This window comes from Phoenix dactylifera, chromosome 18 (genome assembly GCF_009389715.1).
Source record: "Phoenix dactylifera cultivar Barhee BC4 chromosome 18, palm_55x_up_171113_PBpolish2nd_filt_p, whole genome shotgun sequence".
Classification (NCBI taxonomy): domain Eukaryota; kingdom Viridiplantae; phylum Streptophyta; class Magnoliopsida; order Arecales; family Arecaceae; genus Phoenix; species Phoenix dactylifera.
The window spans coordinates 1,973,627-1,992,719 of record NC_052409.1 but is presented as its reverse complement, the minus strand read 5'-3'; the positions used below and the strand labels follow the sequence as shown (position 1 = coordinate 1,992,719).

The 19,093-nt window shown below is 40.4% G+C and overlaps 1 protein-coding gene and 1 pseudogene across 2 annotated transcripts; both read right to left on the bottom strand.

The window, feature by feature from the left end:
• Positions 1–3,056: 3,056 nt before the first annotated feature.
• LOC103698921 (silicon efflux transporter LSI2-like) lies at positions 3,057–9,253 on the bottom strand. Of its 2 annotated transcripts, none has more exons than XM_026801795.2 (4): positions 9,019–9,253; positions 7,486–8,834; positions 7,053–7,242; positions 3,057–3,945 (listed from the first exon to the last, which is right to left on the bottom strand). In XM_026801795.2, exons 2-4 carry the CDS (start codon positions 8,644–8,646, stop codon positions 3,680–3,682), a joined length of 1,617 nt encoding a protein of 538 aa, XP_026657596.1. In that variant the 5' UTR covers positions 8,647–8,834; positions 9,019–9,253; the 3' UTR covers positions 3,057–3,679. The 2 variants fall into 2 exon arrangements, with proteins under 2 accessions (XP_026657596.1, XP_008779194.1); XM_008780972.3 differs by having other exon boundaries at positions 7,486–8,717; positions 9,019–9,243.
• Positions 9,254–10,308: 1,055 nt separating this feature from the next.
• On the bottom strand, positions 10,309–16,146 carry LOC103698949 (annotated as a pseudogene).
• Positions 16,147–19,093: the final 2,947 nt, after the last annotated feature.

Below are 19,093 nucleotides of genomic sequence, written 5' to 3'. Positions count from 1 at the left end.
GGGACGGGTGACGACGGAAGAAGGGGCAAAAAGGGGAAGGCAAAGACAAATTAAAAAAGGAGGGATCAAATTGCGATAATATCCCCAAGTGATTTATATTGCCTAAAATACCCCTCCGTGCCAGACCAAGTCGGCGACGCTTGGGGAGAGGAGATCGATTTGGATTTGGATTTGGCGTTTATAACGGTGCGATTGGACCGAATAGACCGGGAATGGGGTCCCAGGCCCACGGCTCACTACTGGATCGTTCGTCAAATACGGCCGCAGAATTCGGTCCGGTCGAGCTCAGCACAGAGCCAATTTGATTTGGCTTCGGGACGAAGATTTTAAAACCAAATTTGATTTACCTCTTGAGTCTGGGTCGGGCTAGGTCTCCCTTTCAGTAATGTTTAAGCTTTTAAGCTTAGTATAGGTTTTTGAACTAATTTTTTATAGTCAATTCAGTTCTTTCAAATTGATTCTAATTTTTATTTGAAATTAGTCATATCTAAGTTAATATATATTTTGACAAATTCATCAATTTTTTTTTGAATTTTGAATCATTGTCTTAGCTAATTCGTGGTGAATGCCGAATTTGTATGCAATCAACTTAGCTTGACTTTTTTTTTTTCCCAAGCCTTAGAGTGGGAGGAAAGCTATGAGAATTTAATTGCTTCTTGGAGAGGGTGTTCAGAGAGTTGATGATGTAGGAAGTCTCGCCGCTGAGATTTTCTTGATCGCAGAGTGGACATGGGATTAGAAATAATAATTGGGTCGGGTCGAATTCGATATAAATCAAATTGAATATAGATCGGATTAAAAATTCATCAGCCTGAATTTAACGTGCTTATTAAATATGTCAACACTTTAAAATTAAATTTGATCTATTTATTAAACAGACAATCCAATCTAACCCATATAATTTTTTTATTAAATAAGCTGTATCAAGTTAAATGGATTAATATGTTGAGTGGATTTTTAACCAAATAAATAGATTTAAAAAATTAAATTGGTTAAGAGGGTCGTATGACAAAAATGGATTAAGCAGATTTTGAACAAATTAAATAGTTCTTAGACATATTAAATAAATCGGATTAAATGCATTAAAAGATCTAAATTTAAATATAATCTACTTAATAAATGGTAAATAGATCTAGATTACGATTCAAATATATTTATATCAAATCTAAATATTCTTAGAGCTCTTCATTTATGGGTCCTAAAGTGCCCCCCTTGGCCCCTGGTACACAAAGCATTTTTCTTAATTTTAGGTGGCGCGGGACACGTGGTGCCTGGAGGTGGCGGGGCACTTGGGGGGCAAGTAATCTGGCTGGGTGGGGCCTGGAGAGGTAGGTGCCGATTGGTTCTCCTCCCATGACTTTGGAGGGAGAGAAGGGCAATCTTTGCTTCCCCAGATGGCGACGGGCCCAAAGATTCAGGGCAGTTGTGCTCTCGGGGACTGATATATTTGATTTTTGGACCGGGGAGGAATCGCGTTATTTTTTTCTTGTGGATTTTTTTTAAGGGCAGATATTTTATACAATTTTAGTACAAATATATCCAAAAAAAATAAAAAATAAAAAATTTTAGAGCATACTAAGCATCTTTTTTTCTCGAACCCATAAGATATCTCAGAAATGATTGGCCACGTACGTGGCCACTCAATCAGCAGCCAGTTTGGTCTCTCTGTACTCGTGCAAAGCTGGAAGGCCACCTCGCGATAGACCATGGTCCGGATGTCTCAAAGCAGGGGCAACAATTATGGGCTTTTTCAAATTGTTATCGTCGTTTGCCATATGTATGCAAAACAAACAGTTTTATTTAAAATATGATATATCAACTGAAAATATTTTTTTATTCAACAAACAGGGAGATAATAAATTAAACATTATTTTCCATAAACTCTTTCCTCCCTAAATCAAACAAGCCCCAAACTTTATTAGCTTACTACTTGGTTAGTTTAACCTCTCTGATTAACTCATCTTCTCTCTAATTTTCTTTAAAAATTGAAACATTTCATTTGTTCTCTTCATTTTTTTCTGGGAACCAAACTTTTAGGGGTCTCCTTTATTTTCCTTTAAAAGATAATTAACTTTACGATAAGCGTTGATACCATGAAATTTAAACCTGACTCCTGACTAACCTAGTTTTGAATGTGTGAATTATGAAAACACAAAAAAAGCTCAAGTTTTGAGTTGAAGCAGTGTTTTGAAAAACTAAAAACAGAGGTGAGGCAGCTTAGCCTGAAAACACAAGACGTAAAGCGTCAAAGGCAGTTTAAAGCATAATGATTAGGGAGCAAAGTACCGAGCATAAGGTAGAATCTCAAAAATAAAGATGAGAAAGTGATGAGTTTATAGCTTCGCTAAGAGCATAATTGTAATTCTAACAAGCAATTAAGTTGGAAGGTAAATTTTTTTACTTTCAATCTTAAAAGAATAATACATGAGAAAACAAACTCTTCCTTTATGCCTCTTCTGTTCCTTAAAGATCATTGTGAAGGATATACTTTAATTCATAAATATAAGCCTCAAGAATCAAAATTTGCCGTACCGGTGCCACCCTATTATAATATCGGTACGGTACAGTACGGATGATACGGTACAGCGTACCATGTCAAGTAGTAACCCTGAAGTAAAAGTTTTGAGGCTATATTTTTCTACCTCGCCTCCAGATATAGTCTTTTTAAACCATGAGACTAGCTTTCTGAAACCTTGGGTCAAACCCATTGGCAATTGCCCATGCCTCCACCCCTCTTTGGAAGGAGCCAATTTCACCAAGTTATATTTTCACATGCTCAAGGAAGCAACCGCTCCTTCAAATATTGTCGGCCTTACGAGGGCTAATTTCCACTGTTACAGAATGAATGGTCAAGAAGTTCCGGAGAGAAGGTTTTCGAGGTGAAGAAGTAGGAGATCAATCTCCTCAACAGACGCTCTCAACGGCTAGGCGCCACTCTCTTTCTGAGTTATTTCAACTGAGTTCATGATCATCTTTGCTCGGAGGTATGCAAATTTTCTGGCACAGCAAAGGTAGACTGAGCACTGAATACCAATCCTTATGATTGAGTGCTGAAGTCCACCGAATTATAGAGCTCACTACATTTCACCACCCTGAAAGTTGCATATGAACATGAATTATATCCCATCACACTAGCCTGGAAGAGCAGTATGCTCCATAAGATACATAACAATGACAAACCGAGACCAAAATTATATCTACTTTGATGAAATTACTACAACAACTACTGAATCTTGGCGCAACAGGTGTCAATAGCCATGAAGAACAAGGTTTGCTGCAACAGGCATACTAAGCTTGACATTATAGAGCTACATGATAAGCTTGTCAATGAGGTTTCTCGCAGGGTACTGGAGCTCTGAAATCATGCAGGTCATCCCCATCCACTCCTTTATTTTTTCTTCCACTCGGCCTGTCCTGTCTGCCTTGCAATCTCCCATATGGTGAGCAACTTGCTACATAACATCACATGACCACCATATTTTATTGACAATCTCCTCACCTATCAAGCATAACTCCTATTAGTTATTTACAATCCCCTCACCTACCAAGCATACCTTCTATTAGTTACCTCCAAATGTGCCAAAATGGCTACCAGTTCTTGCCTCTTTCCATGGACTGACATGCTATTGTAAAATACAAGAGATTCACCATCTACATGGTCCTTCACCAGGTGCAATCATTAGTTCCTAATAAGTAGCAAGCCAACAGCTGTGACAACGAGCGTCGAAGGGAACCCAAAACGCAGATGGCTCAAGAATGAGAGGTTGTAACCAAAAAACTGAGCCCGCCGAGCTTGCTCACAAACTATCAAGTTTGCAGCTGATCCCAGTAGCGATAGATTCCCAGCAACTGTACTCACCCATGCTAATATGAGCCATGCCCTGGTCTCTTCAGCTGGAGAGATGTGCGCTGAAGATGCTGCCACTCGAGCTCCAAGCAACAGAACTAGAGACAAGGAGAGATATTAGGCATATAAAAGCAGTTTTCCACATTACTAACCATCATTCATTAAGTGAATGCATTTGTAAGTTACTTAATAAGGACTTGAGGGTATTCTAATGGATGTATGACGCTGAATCCTTGCAGAACAATGCAGAGTAAGCTGCAAGACAATTACCTTATTATGCATTATCATGCAGTAACTTTGATAACGAGCAAAATTTCAGAACCAGATGAGATCTCTATAGGTGCTAAATTCCAACTTATATCATAGCCAGGGGAGCAGCAGGAATCAGAGGTCTGAAGAGAACCAACCTTATGGATTTTTTTAACCATGCAGAAACTATTACATCTAAAATTGTACATCGCTTTCAACAAAAGGAAAATATGATTTCTATCTTCCAACAACTAGGTACACAAAGTTACCTGTATCAAAAAAGGATTTATCAAGATCATTCCTCTCAAACTGTTAATTGAATTAATAAGCAATCATAACAAACATATTTTGTATTGGAAGTTAACAAACATCTCTCATTCAGCTTGCTGAATGGTTGCTAGAAAACTTCATGGTATCAGTAAGTGACATCCTCTCCTCTACAGTCCAAATATCCATGTCTTAATATTCCTCGGTTCTGTTGTTGCTTCATTAGTTCCACAGGTTCATGAAGTCAAATGTGAAATATTTCTGAAGATCCTCAAACTTCTAACTCCATATTAGTTATTTTATACCTTCCATCATGCGAAATTTGCAATAAAGATTAATTTCTTGCTATTTATATCCCTTCTCACTTGGCTTTCCTATGTTTACATGCCCTTTTCTGAAGCAACTCCACAGACATGTGAGGAACTTAAAGATTAACACTGAGAAATGATAAACAGAAAGGTGAAATATTCAAAGTGAACTAAAATCTATCTGGTCAATCAAGCAATTTAAGTCAAGACCAGTTATGAGTTACACTAGAGAATGAAGAACAAACTTCTTCTAAAAAAATTACTCATGTAGCTAAAAAAATGATATCAACAAAAAAAGCATTGTGGGTGACAGACAAAAATTGGCCTTTAACTACAAATATCTTCATTAAAAAACTTGTAGATCCTCCTTCATGGTGATGAGCATGAGCAGTATAAGACCTTTATAAAGATTTTAACTGTCGCATGGCAGTGCTGTTCTGGCCTGGAACTGGTACAGTACGTGTCGTGCCATGTCATGCACTGATCTGATGCTGCAATGTAACATGCCATACAACATGGACAGGCACAGGCTTGCATGCAAATCTTTGATTTTATAACCAATTCACAGTGGATTTAAGCAAGAATTTGTTGAAAAGTTTAGACACCCTCTTGGTATTGAAGAAACTTGTTGAATGTCTCAATTTCTCTTTCTCAAAGGATGTACTTTATATGTGTTTGTTAGCTTTCTTACATACAAGACAAGTCGATTTCCACTTCAGCAAATCAAATCCCTTTACATGGAATGGAACATAATTGCATACGAATTACGATAGAAAGCCTGATAAAGCTCACCCTGGAGTTTATATGAAATTTGATGCTGCAGTTGAAAGTCAGTTTTGCAAAAGAGGCTGCAAGGAAGCAATTAGTGTTGAACGAGAAGTTTAAGATAAGTAGAAACATGCCCTAGCCAATCTTACTATCTTCACTGGCACATTTGATTTGCATCCCACAGAGGATATGATGATGCAGGGGTTTAAATCTCTAACAATGATATTTGTAGTGTCATTCTGGCCAGATGAGAAAAAGGTAGCCTACAATGATTTGAATTTTAAATTCATGTGCTGAATCAAGTCGTGAACCTCTATAGGAACAATTAAAGGGAATGGTTTCGAGAAACTGGATTCTTAGTAAAGAACTTATTGTTGCTGTTTGGTGACAATCCAAGCATCCAAGAGTAACACAAAATGAAAAGGGAAGAGGAAAAATCTCATTAGTGAAATAAACATGTTGAGGTCCATTGCCACTTTATCAGAGAGAAAATATAAGAACAACCAGAAGTACTTCGACTGGAGACCATGATTAGATGTATTGAATTTTTACACAAAAAAAAAAAATCAGGGAGAAAACAGATTCAAAATATGCCAAACAAGCTTGGAGTATTCGGCTAAAATTCCAGCTCAGGAAGGAGTTATTAAGATTATGTAAAGCAGTACATTTAGGCATCCTCTTTTTTTCCTTTTGATGTAAAAGGTCAGTCAGGGTAGGGTTGTCAGACAAACTTGTGACTACCCCAGCCCATAGATAACCGACTGATTTCTAGAGATTTTGACTATTAATCACAATCTGATCTCGAGATCTCATAACATCCACCAAACTGCATTGCCTGTCTCCTCAGCGCTCAAGCATATGGCCGAACAAGCCCATTAGAACGGTTCCCATTCAAGTAAGCAGTTTGTAGATTATCTTTGATTTTTCCTTGTTCTTGATAGCACAGAACGATATACTGGGCGATTTAATATGGGAATTTCCTAACCTGTTTCAGTTTTTGTTCGAAACTTTGACCGCTAACAATTCATACCCCAAAAATCATTTTTTAATTGTTAATCCATCAGGAAGTAAGATTTTTTGCAGTTTCACCAGGAGAATAGTATATGGAAAATCATTCTCAGTTTCATATTCTAACTAATTACAGTTTCAAATTTGTTACCAATGCGAACAAGTTTACAAATGCAAAAGGACAGATATTATTTTCTACTGCAGTCTAGGCAGCGTCATCATAAGTAGCTTCTATGCAATCGTAAATCCATGTGATATAGAGGTGTCATATACGTTATACTCGAGTTCCCAATAATACCAATCTACTCAGTATATAAAGCTAAATTCAACTGTTGATATCTAGACTCTCCAAAGTTTAAGCTTGCAGGGTAAGCACAGAAGCCAGTTTTTCTCCAGGTAACAAACATCCAGACATGTACATGGAGTAGGCTAGAAGATTTCAATACATTTTAATCCTCACATGCAAGAGAAAAGTTAGTAAGGTAGTAAAATAGCAGTTTAGAGAACCTATTGGAACCGAACATAATAAAGTTTGAAGTTGAACCTTCTCACAATCATGTATACTTCCACTACCTAATGGTACAAAACAAATGAGCTCAACTTACCAGTAGGTACATTAGAGGCAACATTTGAGAGAACAAGGATAACGAAGGCAAGAACTGCAACCCCTCCAGCACTATCAATCCGTGTGTATGGCTCCATCAGATCCCACAGAGCACTTGGTATGCCAGTTTTATTAAATCCATCGACGGTAATGAACATCCCACAAAAGAATATCAATAATGAATAAGAAACCTGGTTTGCATTTGCAGCAGATACATCAGCCATGTCTAAAATGTTTTCATGAAGAATTATCATAAACTTTTGCTGAAAAATATGGATACCAATTCTACGAGACTTAAAAAAATTGTCAGGAATTTTCCCTCAAAAAAATTTGTCGGTAATAGCAAATTTTTCAGGAATACAGCACATAAGGATGTGGAAGAATGCAAATTTTTCACCCTGCATAATACTAACTAAACCTCAAAATAAAATTACCTTCTCCAGAGAAGGGCAGGCATCCTTAAAATCCAGCACAACAAGAGCAAGAGCAGCAGTAATCGCACTCCACGACATGTTTAGCCCCATTAAAAGAGCAATGAGCATTCCAATAGTCACAATATAGACACATATCTTCCACAACAATCTCTGCCACCTCTCCATGGGAATTTCCTTTTCCTCCAAAGAATGGTGAGAGAACCCTTCTTTCAGACCATTCATCCGGCTGCCAATTCTCACATATCTCCTCACAGACACACCTTCCTCTCTCCTTTGAGAAATTCCACCAACCCCTGCCACCTCCTTCGATACATTTGAGACCTTTGCAGACTCAGCGCCGCCGCTTACGGCTGACTGTATGTCATTCTCGGCATGCCCAATATCTCCGTTTATAACAAAATCAATTGCAGAACTCCAATCCTGAGAAGTAGTAGAAGCAAGGTGTGACAAAGTCGCAGGCGAAAAACGGTGAGAGGTGACATCCTCTTCAGCAACCACGTCTTTGGCTGCTTGAACCACTTCCGCATCCTTCTGATCAGACAACAACTTCCAGTAATAGCATAAGAGAATGGCAGCATTCACAATTATTCCCACAAGCATCGCAGGAAGAAGCCCAGAAAAGAATTTCCCGAAAGAGATCTCACTTTGAACAGCTATAACTAGGTTCTGCGGGTTACCGATCGGCGTCGTGGAAGAACCGATATTAGCACTAGAAGCCAGGGCTAAAAGGAAGGGCTGCGGCGGCAAATTGTTCTGTCTTGCAATCTTCAGGATGAATTCAGTGAGGACAACACAACAAGTATCATTGGTGAATAGAGCGCTGGACACAGCAGAAACAAGACAGATGCGGCAGAGCAAATCCTTGCCACCTCTGCTCTTCCATGAGAGCAATTTACCCAAGTACTTGAACATATCGGCCCTTTCAAGAAAGACGCAGACGACCATGGTGCCAAAGAGGAGGCCAAGGATCGGGAGGTCGATAGCTGCATAGGCTTCTTCCGGAGTGATCACTCGGAAGGTGACCATAAGCATGGCACCAAGAAGAGATCCTGCAGTCCTTCCAATTGGAAGGAAGGGTACCGCAGGGAAAACGGCTAGGACCCAGAAGATCCCAAAGGCAACCGAGCCTAGTACCACCTTCACAGTGTGTGCCATGGCCATTTCTGTGGCTTAGAGAGTTGAGCCTCTTTAGATGCCCCCGCGAGCTATTCGAGGAGGATAACTCCACCCACCTTGCATTCGAACAGTCCCACAAATTAAGGATATTGGATATAGACGCCAAAACTCTGCAAATCTAGAGTAAACAGGAAGGCTGGTTCTCTACTTTCTACAATTATATGCGCCAAAACCTTAAAAAGAATAGTTCAGAAAAAGAATAAAACCTTTTAGAAATCGGAGAATATTAATCCTACAAATGAAAAAGATCAAGAAGAGGGTCCTCGAAAGGCACAGATTCATGGCGAGTGATGCATTAAATGACGAAAACTTTCATGCCGATCACAAGAAAAAAAAAAAAAAACGCAAAACATTTACCTTTCACACCAGTCTGCCTTTCCCAGACTCCCAGAAAGAATATCCACGGAGCCAAGACCAGGAGCCGATGGCCTAAAAGTGCGAAAAAAAACTGGATGGCTTTTCACTGCAAAAAGGAAGGAGGCTAACGATGTGGACTGACATGAAGGTGGGTCATGGCAGGTGCACAGATGTGGTTCCATAATTGAAGAGAGAATCACCAGACGGAAACGAAGAGAAAGCTGGCAAAGGCCAGTGGCCATAAAGTTTCCACTGCCGTAGCAATCAGAGTGGAAAGTCGCATCCAAAAAAATAGTACGTGGTGCCTGGTGGGTTGAATGGGTTGTGTACAGCTTCCTTCCTGTCTTCCTTAACAGGGGCCGTGCTCGAATGTCCGAGAAGGTTGCAACACTGTTGAATCTCTCATCTAGTTGGACCGTCCGTATGGCCAGGACTGTTGGAAAATCCTACTTGCCAAGGTGCCCATGGTAGGTGTTCGTTTGTTCGTACCTTTTTGTAAATCACCGACATGACGGCACACTGATTGAGGAGAATCTTGAATAGATTTCAACTGTCTAAAAGGGAATCCGACAGAAAATTATATTTTAATTATTTTTTCAAATATTAGAGGATTGCTACCTCTACATGTATGTGCAGACGTAGTCCGGGCCGACTCCACGTTCATCTCAGCAGGGTTCAAAAATTTAAATTTCCAGATCTCTTGAATTTTCTCAACTGCCAAGCGAGTTTGGGTGGCAGAACCACGACACCATTTAATGCTAGTAGTTTGGATGATGGACTGGGAAAGCTCGAATACGACGTTTGACATCCATTCTAGGTAATCAACTCCTCCTTACAGCTGGGTTATACCATCATATTTTTCAGTGACTGTCTGCTTTCTAAGCAATACTCTAGGCTACATCGGGTTGCATGTTGTGCATGGCCCATGTAACTGGTTGCACCTACATCATGTGCATAGCAAATAGTGCAACTTTTGCAGGTATGTGACATTGTCTTATCCTAAATCTAATATCTCACTCTGTCCTGAATTCTGAAGATTAATTCTAGATAAGGAGCAAAAGATAATCTGGAAAGTATACCCCGTAGTTTTGCTAGGCCCTTCAACTTTTAACTTATTCCTTCCAGGCTTTTTGCAGCATTGAAGAGTACTGACTCACATATTTTGGAGGGTGGTATTAATTCCATGCCATCATGCACCAATGTCATACTCTCGGATGGGAGGTGAAGATGCTTCGGCTGCCCGGCGACCTGATGACACCGAACAAGAACTAAAACCAAGAAGCAAGCAGATTAGCTAAATGGGAAGACATAACCAAGTTCCAAGAGCTAAAAAATCACAGGCTGATAATGCCATAATATGACAATTATATGATCCATCATTGTAGATATCTGTACTCCTGGTACGAGAACAGAAGGACTATTACACCACATTACATATGTCACATAAGACATCAAAATCTTGTGTTTATTTTTTCCCGTGATGGAGAGGACCTGAGGTGCAGCTAGCTAGCGAAGTAGTCCATCTCACCATCATCATCCACTGAAAGATCTTCGTAAGTTTGGTTTGCAGAATGCCCGGGCCTCCTGTTCCCGGCAAAGCTGCCAAAATGGGGGCCATGAACCATAGAGCCGGCTATGGAGGCTCCTCTTTCCACATATAGGATGCATTTAGGATCGGCGATCAGCTGACCCCAGGCTGTATCATAGGGAAATATGCCCAATTCTTGCGAGGCTCACTTGCTGTCCCAACAACCTTCTCATTTGCCCCACCAATCAGAGCCAACACTAGGGTCTGGAGGTGCTCCATCAGCATTATCAAATTTGAACTCTTTAGCTGCTGGAAGGGCAATGGAGGGTTGCACTTTCTCAGGCAAGTCATGATAAGTTTCATCGACACAGATTTCATTGCTATTATTGGCTTCATCAGTAATCTGGTTTCCTGCAGTTGTTGCAGCTTGCGAAGATCCTGAGTTAGTTTCCCCTGACATTGCTGTTTTCTTCCCAAAGCAGCGTGCAAACTCTTCTGCAGTCAATTCAAATGATACTCTGTGATCCATGGCATGCTCATTATTATGAGACCCCATAGCAGAATCCACCCTAGGTTCAGCTGCGGTGATCTGACCATCCAAAAGCGAACCACCGTTGCGAGCATGTCGAGGTATCAGCTTGAGCTCAGCAATTCCTTCAGCACTTAAGATCTTTGGTGGCTCGCTAACTGGAAACGATGGGAAGGAGCCACCAGCAGGGGATTGGAATTCGACATCACGGAAAGGGGATGAAGTGCCTGAACATGCTGAACTCGGTGATATGAGGCGCCCTATCGGGCTTCCCGGGTAAAACTGGTTTGACTGAAACACATAGGCTTCGCTCTGCTTGCAGTTGGAATTCAGGGAAGAGGTTAAAAGTTGAGCAAATGGAACCTCAGGAGATGAAGGGTTTGTTAGCTGAACAGGTTCTGGAGGGGGAGTAAATGAAGCAGTGGATGGTTCGGTTGTGAAGGTGGAGAAGACAGGAGGCGAGACTAGCTGAGTCTCATGAGCATAAGGCCCAATGGCAAAGATGGAGGCAGGGCCATTGGGGGAGTAGGAATTTGCTGAGAGAACAGAAAGGGATAGAGGACCTGCAGGCGATTGGGTGACAGAAGGGGGTTCTGATTGGAGGAAGGAAGCTGGAGAGGAAGGAGGTGCAACAAATGCAGGAGGGTGGATGGGATTTTCAGGGGCAGGCGCATCTGACCTTGGTAGTGTCTGTTCAGGCACAAGGACTGCACGGCTGACACGCTTACGATGTCTATGAGATCCAAAGCACCAGTACACACTGAAACAAGCTCGCCATCTTCTCCTCTGCCAATAAAAAACATAGGATAAATGACAGTGTATTCATATTTTGAAAACTATCTAGTCACAATGGAAGAAAAATTATCATAATGGGCAAACATTAAGTCATTCCACGTTTTTGGCATTTTCACAAGCTCCAAACATATATTTCAAGATAACTATTTTGTTGCAATAACTGCATTCATCTTCAACATGTCCAATTCTGAGCAATATCTGTCCAAGATCCCTCTCATCCTCTATTTACTCAGCACTCTACACAGAAAAATAAAGGGCATTTGCCTGGGTCATCAAAGAAGATTGACCCAGTACAACTCCACATTAGAAAACAAACGAGTCCATAGGATTAATGAGAATAAAAATTGAGGAATGAATATACACTTTGTTTGCTTATGACTCTCTAGTAAAATGTTCGACTTCACCTGTGATAATTAGCTTTTAGTGACTGACAAACAAGTCGAGCACACGATTCTCCTTCTTGGGTTGCAGTTGGGGAAAAAAGGAAAAGTAACAAATGGAATGAGGAAGTAATTTGAAATAGTGGGCCACAATAAAAGCTCTATCTTTTCTGTTTTGAGAAGAGGCAATAAAAGTTCTATCTAAAAATTATTTCTTATCACATATCCAGATTCTAAAATAATAAAGAAGCTTGATGAGAGTTTCAGGTTTAAAATATCAAACTCCTCCCTATGTGATATCCACCTTGCTGGATGAATTTCAAAGGGAGGAGAGGAAAAAAACGGAACAGAGAGAGCAAGATGAGAAAAAATGAGGTACTTCTGAAGGGGGAAAGAGAAGCCGACTGCTTCTCCCCTATTATGATGATCCCCAAGAGAGGAAAAAATGAACTGTTACAAAGAAGAACGGAATCTACAAATTTCTTGCTATTATTATATATCAATTTCATAATGTATTCAGTTCCTCCCCTTTACGATGAACCCATACAGAATCAACATCACGGATAGCAACTTAATAAAGAGAAAAGTTCTTAAGGATGGAAAGTCCAAGATGCAAATAAGAACCAAAAGCCATGGCAATTCATTGATATTATTATCTATAAACAAATTCACATTAAGAATCCAATAAGGTTAATCAAAGACATCACATCTAGAAACCGGTGCAGATGTTTGCATCACTGAGATCTTGACATAATCTCCAAACTAGTGATACTTAGGTACACTATTGAAAAGCACACGTTAGTTTGCATTCATCTTTATCCTGAACAGCTGAAATTAGTTTGTTTGTTTTGCATTTCGGCATTCATCCTTATCCTGCAATCGATGTGTATATATAATAGCCTTGTAATCATATAGTGCAACACAGAATAAAACATTTTTTTTCTTTCTCAAATATTCTGCTTCTTTTAACATCGTATCAGAGCAGAGGTCCTGAGTTCGAACCCTATCTTGGCACTCTTTAACCCCATTATTAAAAATTTCACATATTGGGCTCACCCATTAAAAGGAAAGTCTGGCCGACATGTGAGGAGGAGTGTAAGAAAATATAAAATATATAAATAAATCTACCTCATCCTATCAGCTTAAGCTTTTGGAACAAGTGGTGATTCTAACATACACTAGAAAAAGTTCTACATATGATTAGCAGGAAAAAGATACCCAATTCAATTTCTACATTTGGGGTTTCAATTCGCATCATCTGTAATTTTCTCATATCATTAATCCATAGTTGGAATACATCTAGAAAAGACAAGAGAAATACTGTGAACAGAAAAGGATGGGCGATCACAATCCTTTTTGAGTCATAAAGGTCCATGCATCCACATGTAGTTTAATTGCAAACAAAATTCTGCCCAACAGCAGTAGGTTTGAGAAAAGATTTACCAAGGCCAACTCTTTTGTCACCTTAACTTCTCTAAAGGGGGACCTGATACATCCTTTAAATTGCATATTCTTGCAACAGTGGATAATGATTAACAGATCTTAAATAAACTAGCAGGCTGTACTATTTCACTTGCACCTTTCATGTAACTCAGAACCACAACATTCAACATTGTCCTCTCCAAAGGGATGCTCTACTTTCCACCCTCCACCTTGTTATGACAGAAAATTTATATGCAACTTCCCTTTAGAAACACTCTTACGATTCATTCCCCAACTCACTCTGTTTGTATATATATATTACTTATCACTCTTACCCATGGTCATTTTGCTTTACCATAGTTATAGCCATCATTTTTGTTTCAGGAAAGAAAGTTATCATTTCTTTTAAGCAAGTTTCAATTCATACCCGTTTTAGTAAAAAGGGATCAAACCCGCTACATAATCTATATTCGTGCACATTCATAACACTGCTAAAGACAACCTGGCTCTCTTTTCAGATAAAGTTGCTGATGAGTTGGGTCATTATCCTGCTAAGGGGTGATACATTATGGAGTTTGAGGAATGTATAAAAAGGCAGTTTCAAGTGCCATCGAACCAGCGCAAAGCACTGAATTTAACTAAATCCCTCGGATAAGTGGTTCATATAACATCCTTGGCCCTCTACCTTCCATCTTATTGGAAGCTAGAATACCTAAGGCTTTTCTTTGAAAGGCAAATATATCAGGTAACCATTGTTCCAATCTAACATCAAACCATTCTTTCATGCAGGAACATGCTACATTAATCCAGGTTGTGGATCAACAACATATTTCAGCACAATGCATTGAATAGTAAAAGAAGAAAATAGATAAATATAAATCGTACTATGCATTTTAGTTTTATGTCGAGTGACCACCAAGCACTTGCTCGGATGGTATCACCCTTTGCTGCTTGGGCAAGGGAGGCAGAGGTTCCATTCTGGTTGAAGTCCACCCTTGAGGAGTGGGGTGGGTATGGGATAGAAGGTGAAGATTAGCACCTCCAATCTAAAAATTAAACAACAAAAAAAACGTTTTTACTTTGATTGCATTCTGGGCATAGATATCCTTTAAACTTATATTACTTGGACTTGCAGAGACTTGAATTATACACGTCAGAGTTCAAAATTGATGAATATCAATGGTGAAACAGATTCACACCCACATAGCAATCTAAGCCCCAGGGTACTGTATCATGGTAATATTAGCAAAACTCATTACAAAGCAACAAACTAAATACTAGTTGCTAAGACAGAGATAAATAAATTATAAATTCTCTATTTACCACCGAGGCTTACATATGGGAGAAAGACAGAAAAAAGCGCATGCTAACTGGAATTATACCCAGAAACAGTACATCACCAGAGTGGTGAAATTATTATGTGACAAAAAAAAATCGCTTAAAAAAATAGTTTCCCGCTCCTTAAATGGTTACTCAAATAGCCATTTAAGTGATGTTCCATGATTGTCAGGGTACCAGATTCCACTAAGCCGCAGCTTCTCAATCGAAGCATCCAACAAAGGCAAGAACTAAGGATTCAGCAATATTTGCGTACAATCACATATAAACAATATTACAGAACTGAAAAGTTCTGTCTTGTAACAGAGCAACGTGACTGTCTATTAATCAGTGATCTGACTTGAATCTAGATACTTTTCAGGGTAGAATTAAATCGAAGAATAATGATTACAACCTTTATACCACAATGACTTGACCAAGAAATCATAGAAAGTAGGTGACAAAGTAATGATTCATCTCATCGCAGTTCATCATCTTGTCTGTTTGGAAATAAAAATGATCATGCAACTTTACACTAAAAATGCCTAGGAACTAAAAGCAATAAAATCCACGGATAATTCCTGTGTTCTGCAACCGCGGCAAGGTTTTTCTTTTTTTTAACTTCAGTTAATCAGAGAACTAGCAAAATAACCACCAACTAGAGACAATCTCATCGTTATGCAAGAAAAGAATTAAATAGAGATATCATAGTAGAAGAAAATCGAGAGAAGGGAGTCCGAACTTCACCGGAACGGTGACCTGCTGGACTCGGTTCTCAGCAGAGACGATCGCCGCCGCCGCCGCATTCACCGTCTCTACGCTATTATTATTCATACCTTCCCCTCCTCAAGTCAGAGGAGGAAAACCCTAATTTTCTCCAGATCACCCCAATCTCCTCCCGTTTGAGATCAATTACGGCCGCACCAACCCAAATACCGGCAGAAAAACAAGCAATTGTCGACGGAAAAACCAAAAATTATCCCAAACAAATAGCACTCCGCCCAAGGAAGCATAATAAAAGTCGAATTCCCCGCCGGGGTTTTTTTAGCGAGAGAGAGCAAAGAGAGAACGCGAGGCGAGCACCGAGAGCGAGATAACAGAGACGTTCTATTTCAATCGATTTTTTCCTTCTCCTTTTCCTCCTCTCTATCGAAGTCTTCAGCAATGCAGGTCAAACACGCCATCAAAACGTTCGCGGTTTCGGTCGATGTAAATTTCACGAATTACCAACTTACCCTTCCTTCATTATGACTCCAGTTCAAACAAATATTAACCGTCCGATGGAACAGATATCGACATCGAACGGCAAATATGTCCACCGTCCACTTGGTGGCAGCAACGCTAGATGGATTGCAAAGAGAGGTCTTTCGGTTCACCAAAAAAAAGAGAAGTCCTTCGGCGAAGGAAGAGGGAAACGAGCTGTCGCGTGTGAGCCGATTTTTTTTTTTCTTCCAGTACAGCCCATTTTGGTGTGCATAAGTGCAATCAGTAGAATCAAAAGTAAAAAAAATCACGAAGCAATAGAAAAGCAGCCTTCCGATCTGTCCAAATTTTTTTTTAAAATACTGAGCAGTGAGCACCATAGGCGACGGTCTAATCGACGGTCCAATTTACTTCTCAATATACACGTACAAATTTATAAGACGCTGCAGTTTTCTATCATCCTATGAATACCGCAGGGCCGGTGATTCTCTCCCCTCAAGGAGACCTAATCAGTGTAGTTAGCGGCGGACCTCGTCCCCCGCCTGGGAGCTCACGCTAGTCGCTGAACCGTGGTGTGGAAGCTGATGCCCCTGCTCACCCCTCGTGCGGTCGCCACGGGGCCCACCATAACCCCCACTAATCTGATATTATCATTACAAGGACCTGAATCCCAAAAACCCGATTATTACAACCCATGATTCCTCTAGTGGGTCCCACGCGAGTGGGACACTATAGAGAGAGGGTGTGGAGGCGGAGGTTGGTTATGTGGTTCATGTGGGATTGCGCGTGATTAAGTGGTGGGATTGAGCATTATCCAGGGCGTGGCACTTTGACTTCGGGACGGAGCTAACGCTGGCTTTGAGAGGAACCGAAGGGGAGCTCCCAGGGCTGGACGAAACTCAAGTGAGAGTGGGGCCCACGGATAAGAGCTGGTTCTGTTGTCGTGCTTTGATGGGCATTGCATGGTGGGCCCCGGACACAAAGCCACAATTAGGTGGTCGACATTCGCCGACTAGTATATGGCACAATGCACATCGACTCCAATGGTCCAGCTTGGGAGCCCACTTCTTGTTGAAGAGTCAATTGCATCAATTCATGATGTTGGTGATTAATTGTTAGAGATGAGATGATGAAGATAGACAACTGGTAAGATGTAAACTCAAATACATAGATACTAAAATAACTCAAGTATATGGATAATACCAAAGCTCTGCATCAATTCATAAAGTCATCAATTCATAATGACAAGTATAGAAACTCTCATTCTGATTGCAAGCTCAAGCACAATACAACATATATAACTAGAAGTAATGATTCCCATCTTTCTGCTCCATTATTGTATATTTTATTTACTGATTCTCACGAATACACTTAAACTCATTTGTTTTAATTTATTCATAAAAAAAACTGAGAGAGAGACAGTGCCTCGTGTCATGTGCTTCTCAACGACATCGGCACTGCTTAAGGCTGCAATCAGATGGCTAAGTTATGCCAAAAAAATAATCCCGGCCTAAACACCAGTTCAGAGGAAAAGTGACGATAATATATTAATGGATTGAATTTTTAAATCAACTTAGGCTTTGTAAATTCATGTCAGCTTGGCAAGCAAAGCCTTCAGGTGTTGCTGTTATTATTTTTGATCCAGAGAAACTAAAAAGTTTTAAACACATTGTCACACGTTCGTCCCACCCAGCATGCACGTGTGCCGGGACAGACGTGTGATAAAAAGTACAGTAAGAATTAATGGGCAGTGCAGCCGGCCATGTGGATGACAAGATAGGCTCGACATCACTCCTCGGCGGATGGTTTCACCTACCGATGCATTCCAATGGACAGGTGGAATGGACCCATCCATGGAGTCTTTACAAGCTAGACCCCTTCGATTTCAGCGCCAGCTTTTGGGGGGCTGGAGGTTGTCCTCGTGCGGAAAAGTGCGATCAGCCACGGATTGCGAGGGGCCGTCGTTTTGCACTGCAAGGATAGCATTTAGCCATCAGAGGCGCACTCGTACGGTTCCTTGGGAGCCACGGCTTGCGGCGACTGAAGGGAACGCGATGGAGCGCGATGGATGATACGCGCGCACGAAAAACTTTTCCCCCTTCTTGGCATCTCATTACTTTTTTATTGACCATATTTTTCCCTCTTCTTTTTCCAAGGACCAAACGAGTCCTTAGATATTTAGACACTGCTCTACTTCCGATATTTCTGTAGGCCAATGGGGTTCCCTGCAAGTAAGTCTAGAAGTGAGCCGGATTTGCATCAAGGTGAAGTGTGGGTGTTGTGAGAAAATTGTTAGCCCGAAGGCTGACCTTTTATTGGTCAAGAATTAAGCTCAGAATCTATTATATTTTATGAAACGTATAATCCAACCCAATCCATGCGACTTGTTTGGCACCAAACATGTCAGATTAGGTTAGGTTTATGATAGCATACTTAACTGATCAACTTGGCATGCTTGTTGGCATGGTGAGTGTACTGTACAATGAAATCAACTTTGGACCTTATTATACTATATATTTTCTTTTGAAATGAATTTTGTTACCATTTATTCTCTTGTAATGAGAGAGACTGAAATGACTGTTGCCACTAGAAACTGAGTTGAGGCCGAGGTTGATTGAGGTCGGTTAGTACCGACATGAAGAGCCGGTCGGCCAAGAATCGAGGAAAGGTTTTGAAAGGTTGAAGGGTTGTTAGTGCCTCTCTCGAATGCAAGTCTGACCTGAAACAAAGTCCACTTGCCAAGAAGTTTTTGGCAGGGGACTCTCCGACATTTAAGTTGGTGAAATTCTAGAGCAACAATGGAGAATGAGAGAAAAAGAACAATAGTAGAATAGTGGTTCTCGAGAGCTTACCTAAAACTCTCTTGATTCTCCCTGTATATATGATGGGGTCAGTGTCCAT